The sequence below is a fragment of the Mus caroli genome, chromosome 11 (assembly GCF_900094665.2).
Source record: "Mus caroli chromosome 11, CAROLI_EIJ_v1.1, whole genome shotgun sequence".
Classification (NCBI taxonomy): domain Eukaryota; kingdom Metazoa; phylum Chordata; class Mammalia; order Rodentia; family Muridae; genus Mus; species Mus caroli.
Genome location: NC_034580.1, coordinates 103487615 through 103502191, shown reverse-complemented (window position 1 = coordinate 103502191; position 14577 = coordinate 103487615). Strand labels below are relative to the sequence as shown.

At 44.6% G+C, this 14577-nt stretch overlaps 1 protein-coding gene across 4 annotated transcripts in view; it reads right to left on the bottom strand.

The window, feature by feature from the left end:
• Helz (helicase with zinc finger) overlaps positions 1-14577 on the bottom strand; it is a 139875-nt gene that overhangs the window by 98428 nt on the left and 26870 nt on the right. For all 4 annotated transcript variants that reach the window (XM_021176881.2, XM_021176882.2, XM_029483195.1 and 1 more), the window contains 2 exons: positions 13633-13860; positions 10894-10930 (listed from right to left, as the gene is read on the bottom strand). In XM_021176881.2, the coding sequence (XP_021032540.1) occupies positions 10894-10930; positions 13633-13842 (247 nt within the window). In that variant the 5' untranslated portion in view covers positions 13843-13860. The remainder of the gene's footprint in view (positions 1-10893; positions 10931-13632; positions 13861-14577) is intronic.

The window sequence follows — 14577 nt, the reverse complement described above, 5'->3', positions numbered from 1 at the left end:
ACATTCATACGTGCTACACATTCATACGTGCTACACATTCATACGTGCTACACATTCATACGTGCTACACATTCATACGTGCTACACATTCATACATGCTACACATTCATACGTGCTTGAATAAAGCTTTTACTCTTAGCATGGTTAAAACTTTATGTGCAAAAAACTGTATGTGCACGGTTAAAAATATATGTGCGTAAGCTGGACTGTGGTGGCGCACGCACGCCTTTAATCACAGCACTTGGGAAGCAGAGGCAGGCGGATCTCCATGAGTTCCAGGACAGCCTGTCTATAGAGCAAGTTCCAGAACTGCCAGGGCTACACAGAGAAATCTTGTCTGGAAAAAACAAAAACAAACAAACAAACAAACAAACAAGCTTGTGTATGTGCACAGGACAGGAAACAACTCCATTGCTTTTAGTGTCTTCAACTCCCTCTTCATTAAAGACCCTAAACTTCCAGAGATGCACCTGCCATATGACCACAGCAAAATTGTGACAGTTAGTGACGACTTACCAAATGAAAACACTCTGAAGAAAAGCTGAGTTTAAAAGGGGCTTTTTCTATCCTGAAACTCCCTTCTCTCCTCCTCAGTTTCAGAAGTCAGAATCTTGAGATCTCTGTTGCAAGCCTTTTACTGTTCTTACTAGCTGGCTCACCAAAGAAGACTGCAGACACCCTGCCTCTCTTTGGAAGTGGAAACTTAAAAGGTTCTTTGGCAGTTGGATGGTGTTTTGCTGGGGCAAACACGTAAAGGAGTGTTTTCCTACAGTGGACACAGGTGTAAAACGAAGGCAGACTTGTAAAGAACTTTTAGCTGAAGCAGACACAGGAGAGAGGCTATTCTGCTCGAGTGGCTCAAGCTACCGCTGTTAACCTGTGAACTGAGCTGCTGGTTTCCAGACAACACAGATGGAAGTTTCTCCAAGGAGCCTTTCTAAACAGGTCCACTTGCCTCCCCCCACCAGCACCCCTACCCCCACATCCTTTCTTCCTCCCTACCTCTGGTGGGTGGTGGGCTACAAGGGAGGTTAAAGCAGTTAAGAACCATCATTAAAAATAAGGTTTGAAATGACTAAAGTTACACTCTTCTCTGTCTGCCCTATGACAGAAAGTTCTGTTTCAAGTGCTAACAGGTACTTTCTTTCTCTTGTCACTGTGGCACAAGACTTACTGAGATTTCACAAGGCAAGGTATATACTCTGCTTATCTTAAATCTCTGCTTATGTACAAATACAATTTCAGGTCTGAGGCTATAGCCCACAGTCAAGAGCAACATGCACCAGGCCCTGGTTATACTCACGCTCAAGTAATACAGGGTTAGTACTAGTAAGTACCCAGTCAGCGCGGACATGACATTTCTTTGACAGCATCCCTCCTAACTAAGCACAAGTGGCTCAGACCTGTAACTGCATCCACAGTGCACCCTAGATAGAGTTCAAGGCCTTCCTTGGCAAGACAGCAAATTTAATGCCAACCTGGGCAGCTTGGCAAGAACTTCTCTCCAAAAATAAAGCTGAAGATTTATGTACAACTACAGTTGGTTTTTTTATTTTTGTTTTTTTTGTTTGTTTGTTTGTTTTGAGACAGGGTTTCTCTGTGTAGCCCTGGCTGTCCTGGAACTCACTTTGTAGACCAGGCTGGCCTCGAACTCAGAAATCTGCCTGCCTCAGCCTCCCGAGTGCTGGGATTAAAGGCGTGTGCCATCACGCCCGGCATTACAGTTGTTTAATTAGTAAATCCTCTGAGAATAGTCACTACAAACGAGAATCCTACAACTGAGTTCACCCTGGTTCACAGTTCATTTCCTCTACATCAATTCACACTAAGCAACAACAAAAGACCCGCAATTTTAAACACTAAGCTTTCATGTATTCATAATTTAAACACAAGTCCTATACATCAGGCTGTGGAGGTGGCTCAGTGGGGAAAGGAGCTGTCACCGAGCCTGACAGCCTGAGTCTGACCCTCAGGATGGAAGGAGAAAACCACATCCCACAAGTTATTCTCTGCCATACACACACACACACACACTATACGTGCACACACAAAACAAATACAGATAAATGGAACAGAACTTTTAAAATGAGCTTTATGTACAAGTGTAAATAAACATTTGAGGGAAATCAGACTGAAAGTCAAAATCCAATTCCGTAAAGCCTTCAATTCCTATTATATTAAGAGATCAAAGCTGAACTTCTGATTGTCCCAGCTTGGACCGATCTCATGGGCACTGAGTGAATGAACACAACCATTTCAGGTCAAACATGCTACATCTCTGCTTGGACAGCAGCTACAAGGTGACACGTGACGGATGACAGTGGCTTGTGGTTGGCAGGGGTCCGGAATGGTAGCAAGCGTTGGGTGTGGGACAGACAGCACGGTGAGGTCTTATGGTAACAGAACACTGTGCTGAGGTTGTTGGTGGCTACACAAATCAACCCAAGTGGCACATGCTATCCACACTCGTACTAACACTAATTTATTGGGTTTGACACAGTACTAGAGTAACAGAAGTCAAAACCATCATGGAAAAGGATTCAAAGCACACATGTGACCTCTCCTTACAACTTACCAACCTGTAACTGTTTCAAACTAGAACAACTCAAATTCTAAACCCCTACTGGAGAGAAGAAAAAAAAAGCTGTGTCTAAAAAACGTCTTTTTTAAAAGACAGCTGGAGAAGTAGGACAGCAGATAAGAACACCTGATGGCAGCCGGGCGTGGTGGCGCACGCCTTTAATCCCAGCACTCCACATTTCTGAGTTCGAAGCCAGCGTGCTCTACAAAGTGAGTTCCAGGACAGCCAGGGCTATACAGAGAAGCCCTGTCTCGAAAAAAAAAAATAAACAAACAAAAAACAGGCAAACCACACTTAATGTGACAGCAAGAGGACCTGAGGTTGAATCCCCAGCACCCACATAAAAGCCAGGCAGGGCCGGGCGTGGTGGCGCACCCCTTTAATCCCAGCACTCGGGAGGCAGAGGCAGGTGGATTTCTGAGTTCGAAGCCAGCCTGCTCTACAAAGTGAGTTCCAGGACAGCCAGGGCTACACAGATAAACCCTATCTCGAAAAACAAAACAAAACAAAAAAAACACACTTGATGTGACAACAAGAGGACCTGAGGTTGAATCCCCAGCACCCACATAAAAGCCAGACAGGGCTACACATGCCAGTAACCCTGCGGCTGAGGCAGAAGAAAGAAAATCCCAGGACCTCAGCAGCAGGACAGACTAGCCAAACAGCGAGGTGCAGTCAGGGAGCTGGCTCCAGGGTTAAGGACACTTGTTCTTCACTTGCTGTGCGTGCAGAGGACCCAAATTTGGTTCCCAACATGTTGTCAGGCAAGCAGATAACTGCCTGCAACTATAGAACCAGGGGATCTAGCATTTCAGGCCTCCACGACATGCATGAGATCAGCATTCAGGTAACATACCCACATACAAGCACATAAACACTGTAGTCATCTGAGGAAGAATGGCCCCCATAGGTTCATAGATTTGAATGCTTGGTCACCAGGGAGTGGCACTACTTGCAAGATTAGAAAGTACTGGAGGAAGCGTGCCACTGGGGGTGGGCACGCCTAGCACAGAATCTCTTTCTGAGCCAGCAAATCAGGGTGCAGCTCTCGGTTACTTCTCCTGTACTATTTCTGTCTGTGTGCCACAGCACCTCGACAATAATGAAGTCTAACCTCTGAAACTATAAGCAAGTCCTCAATTAAATGCTTTCTTTTCTAATAGGAGCCTTGGTCAGGATGTCTCTTCACAGCAACAGAACACTGACCAAGACAAACATAACTGAAGATAACAAAATATATATCAAAAAATAATAATAATAATAGAGCCTCCAGCTTATTTCTAGAATAAAAGACTGGCTTTTCTTTCTCTGTGTTCTTTTCCTGGTTGTTCAGAATGTAAAGCCCTGAAGTAGAGAACATAACAGATGTGGCTCCACAGCAGCATGGCTTCCCACCAGTCTCACATCAAAGCCACAGTGCTGCTCACAACTGCGCTGTGCCTTCAACAAGCTGACGCACACAGCCTGTTTCCACATCTAGAAAACTGAGAAGACAACAGGATTAAATAAAACAATGGATTTCAGAGGCCCTGACCTGAGATATTGTGACTAAACACTATTATCCTATCAACTAAATATATTTCCAACAAAGCCTTTTAATTACTGTAAAAACTACAGATTCTCCTTGACTTACAATGTTGTCCCAGCCTGATAAACTCAGTGCAAACTGCAAATAATGTAAACCAAAGTGCATTTAACTTTTCTCCACTCTGGTAAATTGCCCGTGCTTCTGTGCACCCTAATTAAACTCACTGAGTCAACCGAAAGGAAAAGGGAAATAGCAGGAGCGTGGAAGGGAACGTAGTCAGTCAAATGGAAAGGATCAGCTGGGAGAAGACAAGAGTGTAATGGGGTTAATACGATCAGAATACATCAGGTACATGTGAGGATGCCATGATGAAAGCCATTACTTTGTGTGGTTAATAGATGCTAATACAACACGTCTTCTGAAGTACATTTAAAGACTGGAGAGAGGGCTCGGGTGTCACGAGCACACACTGCTTGTCTGAGGCACCTGAGTTCAGTTACCAGCCCTGGGTTAGGCAGCTCACCACCTCCTGCAGTTCCCGTTCCAGGGGAGTTGAGACCCCCTTCCAGGTTCAGCAGACACCTGCACTCAACTCACAGACCCACACACAGACACATACATATACACATAATTAGAAATAAAATTAATATTTTAAGTGCCTTTAGGAGCTGGAATAAAGCTCAGCTTAAAAATGCCTGCCTAACACTCGGCCCTGGGGAGGTAGTCTGCCACCACAACCAAAAAATTAAATAAAATAAAAGCCCCAATTTTCCCAAATACCCCAACTAGCAATGCTAGCAACATAATGCACTTGCTGCAGGGGACTGGTTATTTGGCCTCTTGATCCTGGAGCTAACTGGGATCTGTAACTCACTGTAGCTGCCCAGTATGATTAGAGAGCATCAAATCACACTTCAGTAGCCCCCAAAAAGGCCAAAATCAAAGCTTACTGCTTTTCACAACCATAACACCAAAACATCATAAAAGGATCATTTTAACTCCAGGGTTATGTACCTATATCTAATCTAAATTGTACTGAGAAGAAAGGTCATTAAAGATGTCAGCACCTCCCTTAGGAAAACCACCCAAGGCTCATTCAGTAACCTGCCAATTCCTAACAAGGGTTGCTGGCTGCACCATCGCGTGCTTCACAGGTCAAGTCTCACTAACATGAACTTGTGGCGATGGCTTTTTTTTTTTTTTTGGTTTTTGAGACAGGGTTTCTCGTGTAGCCCTGGCTGTCCTGGAACTCACTCTGTAGACCAGGCTGGCCTCGAACTCAGAAATTCGCCTGCCTCTGCCTCCCAAGTGCTGGGATTAAAGGGTGGCGATGACTTTTTAACTTGACAAAACTCTTGGCTAGGGTTTCAGAACTGTACACCTCACAATGTTTATAATAATCAAGGTTCATCTAAAACATCACAAATCACGAATTCATTGAATTTGTGAGTATACAAAGTCCTACGGTACTAGCAAGGTGACTGACTCTGTGGATCAAAGTACTTAATGCCAAACCTGGTCATCTGGGCTCCATACCTAAAACTCACATGGTGGAAGAACAAGCCCTACTAAGTTGTCCTTTGACAGGCCCTACCACACACAGGAGCACCCATATACCCACATTACACATATACACATACATATATACACACACACACACATACACACACACACATACATACACACACACACACAGTAGCACCCATATACCTACATGTACAAGTGTGCACACACACACAAACACACACACAGGAATAAATAAACAAACACATTTAACACAATTCTAAGTTTCCTGTATAATGAAAATTTCAAAAGCATTAGAATCGTTTAATTACGTGTTCCTACCCTGTTTTATACTCAAATAATGAAAACTGATTTAAGCACATCACTTAACCAGTGGTCACCAACATCAAAACCGGAACCCAACAGCACCCTGAGTCTGTTTCTAAAAGCCATAAGCTCAAGTCCTTGTACTTTATGTTCTACCCAAGACATATTACATACCCATCTTTATAAGGAATTGACAGCTATTTTCTAAAGTTGAATTCCACCTTCAAAACTTTATAATTCTTTGTTGAGTTTCAATTAAAGTCAGCTATAAAAATATAGTAAGAGCAACCAAGTAAAACAGATTATGGACTGGGTCTCATAATATTTTTAAAAACCACTGTCTAATACAAAATATTGTGTTTATGCACAATGGCCTCTGTGTTTTAAAGATACATGCTGAAACACCTAGAGGTCCTTTTCTCCTTGTCTATAGTTACTTTAAAACATTTCAAAACACAAGGCCAGGAAGACTGCTCAACAGGTAAAGGTGCTTGCAGCTGAGCCTGATGACCTGAGTTCACTCAGTCCCACATCCCCCATAAGAGAATGAGAGAAAAAATATAATAAATGTATTATAAATATATTAAGACTTGTTTCAGGAAAGAACATTCTGCACTTCCTCCAGATGCCAGTTACTAATGGACTGTGGGCCCACGCAAAAGATACCTATTCTACAGCTCCCATGGGATCAAACAGAATTTCAGAAGAACATATGGATTGGGAGGAAAAACCCAAAGCAACTGTGAAGGCCCTGACACCACAGATGCCAAATTAGTATCTTCTGAGGGGCATCAAGTTACTCTAAAAAGAGAACACACGCTAGCATGAGTTTGCTGAGAATGAAAGCAATCTTAGAGAGATCCTTCCGCACGTGCTAGGGAAGTATTTACCTACAGGTACACTACACTAACAACCTCACAGAGCGTAACTAATTCCCGGTTGCTCTTGAAATTGCATTAGAACTGCTGATGGAGGCAAACTTCCTAGATATTAAATAAAATAAATTATAATAAGCTTTCAATTTTATATGTATACATATATCTAAGAATTATTTAAGAAGGGCCAGGCATAGTGGCACACACCTAATCCCAGCCCTCAGATCCCCATGAGTTCCAAGTCAGCCTGGTCTACATAGGACGCTCCAGGCCAGCCAGAGACTAACTCAGATAGATAGATAGATAGATAGATAGATAGATAGATACATACATACATACATACATACATACATACATACATAGAATTGTTTTTTGATTTAGTGATATTCTGTGATGTTTCAAGAAAGTAGGAATTAAATTTGAAGGTCACCATCACCTGCTTCTTGGCACTGGTATTTAATGCAACATAATGTATCAAAATCAATGTGGTTTGGCTAATGAGCTGTTTACTTTTAAAATGGCACACACATACATATACAAGAAAATGCAAACTGACCCCACAATAGAAAAGTGAGCGTCAGACTCTATAAAATATACACAAGAAGGCACTGTCTGGGGCACTCGTGATAGCTCTCCAGGCCTGTCCTCAGAGCATCTCTGTGTAACTATGCTGTGTAACAGATTAACAGGAACCCAGCAAGAGCTTTCTCCTGCTTGTTAGCCAACTGACTGGTCTAGCCATACCAGTTACATTACACAGAAATAACATCATTACTGAGTACTGAAAAAATTATATGTGAAATCAGAATTCTACAACTGCATGAGTACTGTAGGCAACAGTGTCTGATGTCTACTTGAACTGATCAACACCGTAGAGATGCCTTTGTGCAGACTTTGTAACGGGGGTAGGAAGACGACTCTTTCTAGATAATGTGGTTAAGAGTGGGTGCACAAACATGAGAAGCTGAGCCAAGATCCCCAACATACATGTAGAAGCAGGGCACAGCAGTACAAGTCTGTACCCCCAGTGCTGGGGGACAAGGGAAGCACAGACAGGAGACTCTCAGGAGCCTGTTGGCGTCAGCCTCACCAAGCAAGGAGCTCCAGGTCCAGTGAAATACCGTGTCCCCTAAATAAGAAAAGTTAGAGAAAGGCAGAGGCCACCCGTTATCAACCTCTGGCCCCATGCATGATGCTCACACACACTTGCACATACAAAAGGACCACTTCCAGCAGGCAGTGGTGGTGCACTGCCTTTAATACTAACTAACACGTGGGATACAGAGTGGCTCTCGGAGGCCAGCCTGCTCCACAGAGTAAGTTCCAGGACAGCCAGGGCTGTTAGGCAGAAAAACCTTGTCTCAAAAAAAAAAAAAAAGACCACTTCCGAGTTCCTTGGTGTCACCTAAAAGAAGTAGGGAACACGAAGACTATAATAAATGAAGCTCTTCCTTGTTGAGAGCCAACTACCTCTCACTTTAACACACAGCAAGCACCAGAGTGAACTCCAGTGTGGATACAATTTCCCCCTTCATTTGTATTATTTCCTTGGGAGAGGATCCTAGACATGAGATTAGAGGATCGGGGTCAGAATGAATGTCCAACCTGCACTCCACTGCCATCATGTGTCACAACAGCTTCCTCTTTGCAATAGTTAAATTTTTATCCTGGTAATTCATCTGGGTTTTGTTTTGTTTTGTCTGTTTTTGAACAAGGTCTCCCTATGTAGCTCTGGCTGTCCTAGAACTCTATTCTATAAACCAGGCTGGTAGTGAACACAGAGATCCGCCTGCCTCTGCCTCCAGAGTGCCGGGATTAAAGGTGTGTGCTACTATGCCTGGCTATTGAATTCATTTGTTTTAAAATGTGTGTAATTTAAAATGCTAAGTAGTTGAGCAAGCCTGCTCTACATAGTGAGTCCCAGGAGAGCCAGAGCTATGTAGAGCGAGACGCTGTCTTTATATTAAAATAAGAAAAAAAAAACTAAATAAAACAGAAAAATGAAAATTTCCCCTCACCAACATTTATTCTTCAATGACTTTTCACAACTCTTATAATCTCCTGGGACATCTTTATGCACATTCCCCAAATGAGATGACTGTATCAACTTCTCAAGCACTCAGGAAAGTGAAAATTAAAGAGACAGGGCCAATTCTTTTACATGAGATAGGCAAAGTTTCAAAACTTCCGGGTTTTGGCATCAGGAGTGCAAGGAACATCTGTACATATTGCAGAGGGCAAGAACATGTCACACTATACTCGGCCGGCATCTATAAAAACACTACCAGTACGAAATCAGCCCAGAAAGTGAGGCTCAAGACTAGGTACGAAACAATGGCAACAATAAACAAGAATGTGTTTATCATCAGGTGGCTTGTAGAGGACCAACCAGAACCTGCTGGAGGCTCATCAGTTTCGGAAATGACGGGCTCAAGGGACTGCACATCATGAATGCAGGCACTGCATTAACACTGGAAAGACAGCCATGCCACAGTGTGGCAAGCAACGCTGTGATAAGCATGTTCAAGGTCTTGTTTTGTTTTTTAATGCTTTTAAATGTTATTTTATGTGTGTAGAGTGCTTTGCCTACGTGTATGTGTATGAACCATGCTTGTGCCTGGTGGCACAGACATCAGAAGAAGTGATTGGATCCCCTAGGACTGGAGTCACAGAAGTTTGTGAGCCACCACGTTAAGTGCTGGGCTGGAATCGAACCTGGATCCTCTCCAAGGACAAGTGTTCTCATAGCTGCTAAGCCATCTCTCCAGCCCCACTTTAAAACTGTTTGCTAACGGGTGGAAAAAAAAAAAACAATTTATGTATTATAAGTGTCTGTGAGGGCTGGAGAGATGGCTCAGCGGTTCAGAGCACTGACTGCTCTTCTCGAGGTCCCGAGTTCAATTCCCAACAATCACATGGTGGCTCACAGCCAAGAGGGATCCGATGCCCTCTTCTGGTGTGTGTTTGAAGACAGCTACGGTGTACTCGTATAAATAATAATAAGCATCTGTGTTTCTCAGACCAGTAAAAGGCAGGCTTACTAAGCACACCATTTCTCCAGATGAGAGAGAGACATCACATTTCTCTAGATGGCACTGTATCTGCTTAGTGAACGTTTTTTCAATGTCCAAAGATGACAGGAATATCTCTAATTCTAATTTAAGTCCCAAACCACTATAATTCTATTGCAAGGTTCACAGAGAGGCAATTGACCATTAATAACTAATGTCTAAAATATGCCCCATGTACCACAGAAATATGTAGCAAGGCTTGGTAAGGTATAAAATAAATATTTAATTCTTTTAAAAGTTTTGACACAAAGAAAGGAGGAGGCAAAAAAACAAACAAACAAAGGGAAAAAAAAAAAAAACTAGTGTCAAATTCCCTCAGCCTGAACCCCAGTTCTGGATAAATGAAACATGACTTACATTATCCAAGCCACTGAGCTGTGTGAAGAGCCCAGCAGGAGAGCGTGGGAAGGCACACTGAACCCTTCACCCTCAGGACCCTGGACCCGCCACTGAGATGCAGCAATGGCCGGGAAAAGGACTTCCACACAATGAGCGAGCACTCAGAGAATGTGGATCTTATTGCTCTCTACTTCCGGCCACAAGAAAACAGGAAAGAGAACTCCAAAACATTCCAGACATACTACTAAGGCACATAGTCTGACTCCTTTAAAAGAAAGGACGGACAGATATTTTCAACGTTTTAAGTTTAGCACGATTACCAACATGTGATGACACATTGCTTAAACATGGCACTTACAGGCTATAACTGTTTGCTAGAGCTTAAAGAACTCACTCTAAAAGCTCCTTGAGGGAATGAAGGGGCATGTGAGACAGAATTGTCAACAGTCATGCTCACATGCTCGCCTGGTACGCCTGTCACACAGCAGGAAAGACAGCAACCCAATTCCTCACTAGGCACGTCAGTAAGATAGGATTTTTAACATTATAATTGCTTTTGAAATTGGCAGATGAAGATGTTTTTTTAAAAAGCCAAACCTTAAACTTTGTTCACTTTAATAATTTTTAAAAATCTTCAAATCAGAAAAGGGTCCCATTTTTTAAACATACCATGCCTACAATCTTCATCAGCTTGCCCGTAGTTTTTCTACAAAAAGAAAAGAAAAGACACAGGTAAACTGGCATGCTTAAAGGCTGCTTTTAAGACCCGGCAGCACAGAGGAGAACAGCGAGTGGCGTCTGTCTACCACTCACAGGGATGGCCCATGCTCTCTGAGGGTCACCTCCTCCACACCACAGTGCGCTTGCCCTGCTCCCACCCCCACAGCATTCTCACCTCCTCCAGCTTCCGAGCTAACACAACCTCCTCCCACACCTGGCCAGGCCAATGACTGAGAATCCCCACTGTCCCCGGCTGTGTCTATCTCCTTCCCAGAAGCCTCTCCTCACACCTACTCCTTTCTAAACCGACCAACCACCCACTTCCGAGCTTCTTCGGCTCTACCACACCGTTTCATGGCTCCTCTCCACTGCTTCATTCCTAAACAAACATGCTATTATTTTTCCCAACTTAAACAACATTCTGACTGAGCCAGGAGTGGTGGCGCACACCTTTAGTCCCAGCATGCAAGTAGAGACAGGCAGATCTCTGAGTTCGAGGCCAGCCTGGTCTACAGAGCAAATCCCAAAACAGCCAGGGATACACAGAGAAACCCTAAACCCTGTCTTGCAAGGGGAAGGGGGAACTTAACAGAGATGGCTCAGTGGTTAAGAGCACTGGCTACTCTTCCAGAGGACCTAGGTTCAATTCCCAGCACCCACATGGTGGCTGACAACTGTCTGTAACTCTAGTTCCAGATGATCTGATGCCCTCACACAGATACAAATGCAGGCAAAATATCAATGCACATAAAGTAAAAATAACTATGATTTCAAAAAATAAAATTAAAATTAAAACTAAACTTGTGACTTTACTTCTCTATATTTTCCACGTGCTCCTTTTTTGGTGCTTGTGGCAGAACTCACAGAGTTGGCTCTGCAAGCTTGTAAACCGTCATCCCAGAGGCAGAAGCGGGGGATCACCAACTGGAGAGCAGCCTGTTCTACACAGGGAGGCTCAGACCAGCCAGGGCTACACAGTGAGACTGTCTGAAGGAAGAAAAAAAAAAGAGCTCCTGCGTTGACTCTCTGGGGTTCTCTTTCAGTCAGACTGTTTAAGGAAGTTACTCCCATCATGGCCAACAGCGACTCACACTGCATCCAGTGTGAGCCACACCTGCCCCGTCCCCAGAGGCAGCCAGTGACCCAGTGACCCAGTGACCCGAGTGAATGACATCATCTTCTGCACACCGTGCATGGCCTAGGGCTCTCTCACCTTCCTTTTACTAGTCCTCGATGCTCTCGGCTCCTTCTCCCCAACCAGTCCCACCATCACACCAGGTCTGCAGCCTGCTGCTTCTCCCTGGTGACCTGAACCAAGCCCTGGATGCTAACTAACATCCTAATCTCTCTCCAAAGCCCCTCCCTGCGCCCGCTCCTCGTCACCAGTCAATGCTCAATGAGGCATCAGATCTGAAGGCACAAAGCTAAACTCACAGCCATGCTCCCTACATAGGACTTCCTCACCCCAGCTCCAGCAAACCACATTCTTCTAAGCACTCAGCCGAAAAAACACAGGGTAAGTGACTTCACACCACAGAGCCCCCCCATTACCCACACCTGCTGTCAGGAAATCTGTTCCTACACAGAACAGGCTGCACGGCCATTTATAAACTGAACATTGAGTTTGGGGTCATCCCCACAGTCCCCAATGGTCCCCTTACATACATCATATCCCTTTATAGTCTGTTTCGTTTCTTTTTTGAGACAAGGTCTCTCTGCATAGCCTTCGCTGCCCTCGATCTCAGAGATCCTCCTACCTCTGCCTCCTGAGTGCTAGGCATGCTCTACTATACCCACCACTCTTATTTTTCTTTTTTCATTTTTTTGGGGGGACAGGGTTATTCTGTGTAGCCCTGGCTATCCTGAAACCCTCTCTGTAGTCCAGGCTGGCCTCAACTGCTGGGATCAAAGGTGTGTGCTACCACCACTGGGCTTTTAAATAGACTATTTTGAAAACCAGTCTAAGGGTTCCTGGTGAATCAAATCTCACCCCTCCTTGCTGTGCCCCAGCTGTAGCAGCCCCAACCATTCCTGTGAATGCCTCAGAAGGCCTGACAGACCACACTGCTCTACCCTTACCTTTTCCCTTTCCCCTCACTCACTCTGCCCTGGTCACACCGGCCCAGCTATTGCTCACATTTGACCATGATGCCTCTGCCTCAGGGTCTCTGCACTGGCTGCCTGTTTCCTTTCCTCCAGATCTCCGAAGGCTCACCCTCATTACCCCTTCCTAGCACCTTCTCACTGGCTGGCCCCGAGCAGCCTGGGTAAATGCCCATCTCCAGCACAGCTGCTCCCTGCTTCCTGGGCTCTCTCCTTTCAGCATGCTGTCAACCTAGTGTGCAGCCACCTGCAGCAGCCACTGCTTCTATCTCTTCCCTTACTAGACTGTGACAGGAAGAAGGCCTCTCTCTCTTACCAGTGTACGTGGGAAGGTCCTAGAACAGTGTCTATCAGACAGATGTGCTCGATAAACACGTCTTGAGTGAGTGAGTGCCATAACAGAGTTTGTAAAGTTTTAAAATATAGTTGTTTGCAGCTGAGAATATTCAGCAATCACCAGGTATTTCCCTCGTATCTGTTCAGGCCCAGGCTAGCTCCTTTGTATAGAAGGTGTCCAGCATACAGTCCTTGTAATTCCTGGTCCACCAACAGCACATCACTGGTTTACCAACAGCATTCACTCACCAACTGCAAGAATGAGGCGATTCTGTAAAGAAGACTCTCGATTCTGATGCGCTCAACCTCCACTGGGCACGGCCCTGTGAAGTCTGCCATGGCGTACTGGCCAAGAGAGAGCAGGGCGTCTGTGCAGTGCTGGAGGGCCATGTCATAGTCCTGCCTCTGCAGTGACGCGCACGCTTGTTCACATGACCTTTCAGCTCTTCTGTCTTCCATGACTCAGGGACAAAAATCCTAAACATGAGAAAAGAATGATGTGACTCAAAGACTCAGCACAGGGCTGGAGACATGGCTCAGCAGCTAAGAGCACTTGCTGCTCTTGTAGAGAACCCAGATTAGGGACCCAGGTTCAGCTCCTGGCTACTCACAGCCAACTCGAATGCCAGTTCCAGAGGATCTGATGGCCTCCTAGGTACCTGCATGCATACAGTGAACATACACTGGGAGGCACACACAGGCAAAAATTGTTTTCAAATAATGAAAGATCTTAAGGGTATTTGTTTTTTAAAAATGAGACACAGATAGACAGATACACTTATAAACTCCATCCCCATGCCCACCCCAGCAGCTGAACGTCCTTGTTGAGGGCCTCCTCCAACAGGCACCCTGGCTGCTGCGGCCGCCACAGTGTAAGATCTAACAAAGATCCATGCTAAACTACTCACCATAGCCACCAGGATTGAATTCTTCATAAGTGAAACATAAATGAATGCTACAAAGTACAGATTAAGACAAGATTCCACTTTTTTGACCAAAGGAGCAAAAGAAAGTTTTCCTGTCTAAACCTTTAAGTTTCAGCCTCTCTTTAGTCTTACACTTCTGCTGTCATTGTGAAAATAAAAATCTAAAAAAAGAAAAAAAAGAAAATCAAGCCGGGCGTGGTGGCGCACGCCTTTAATCCCAGCACTCGGGAGGCAGAGGCAGGCGGATTTCTGAGTTCGAGGCCAGCCC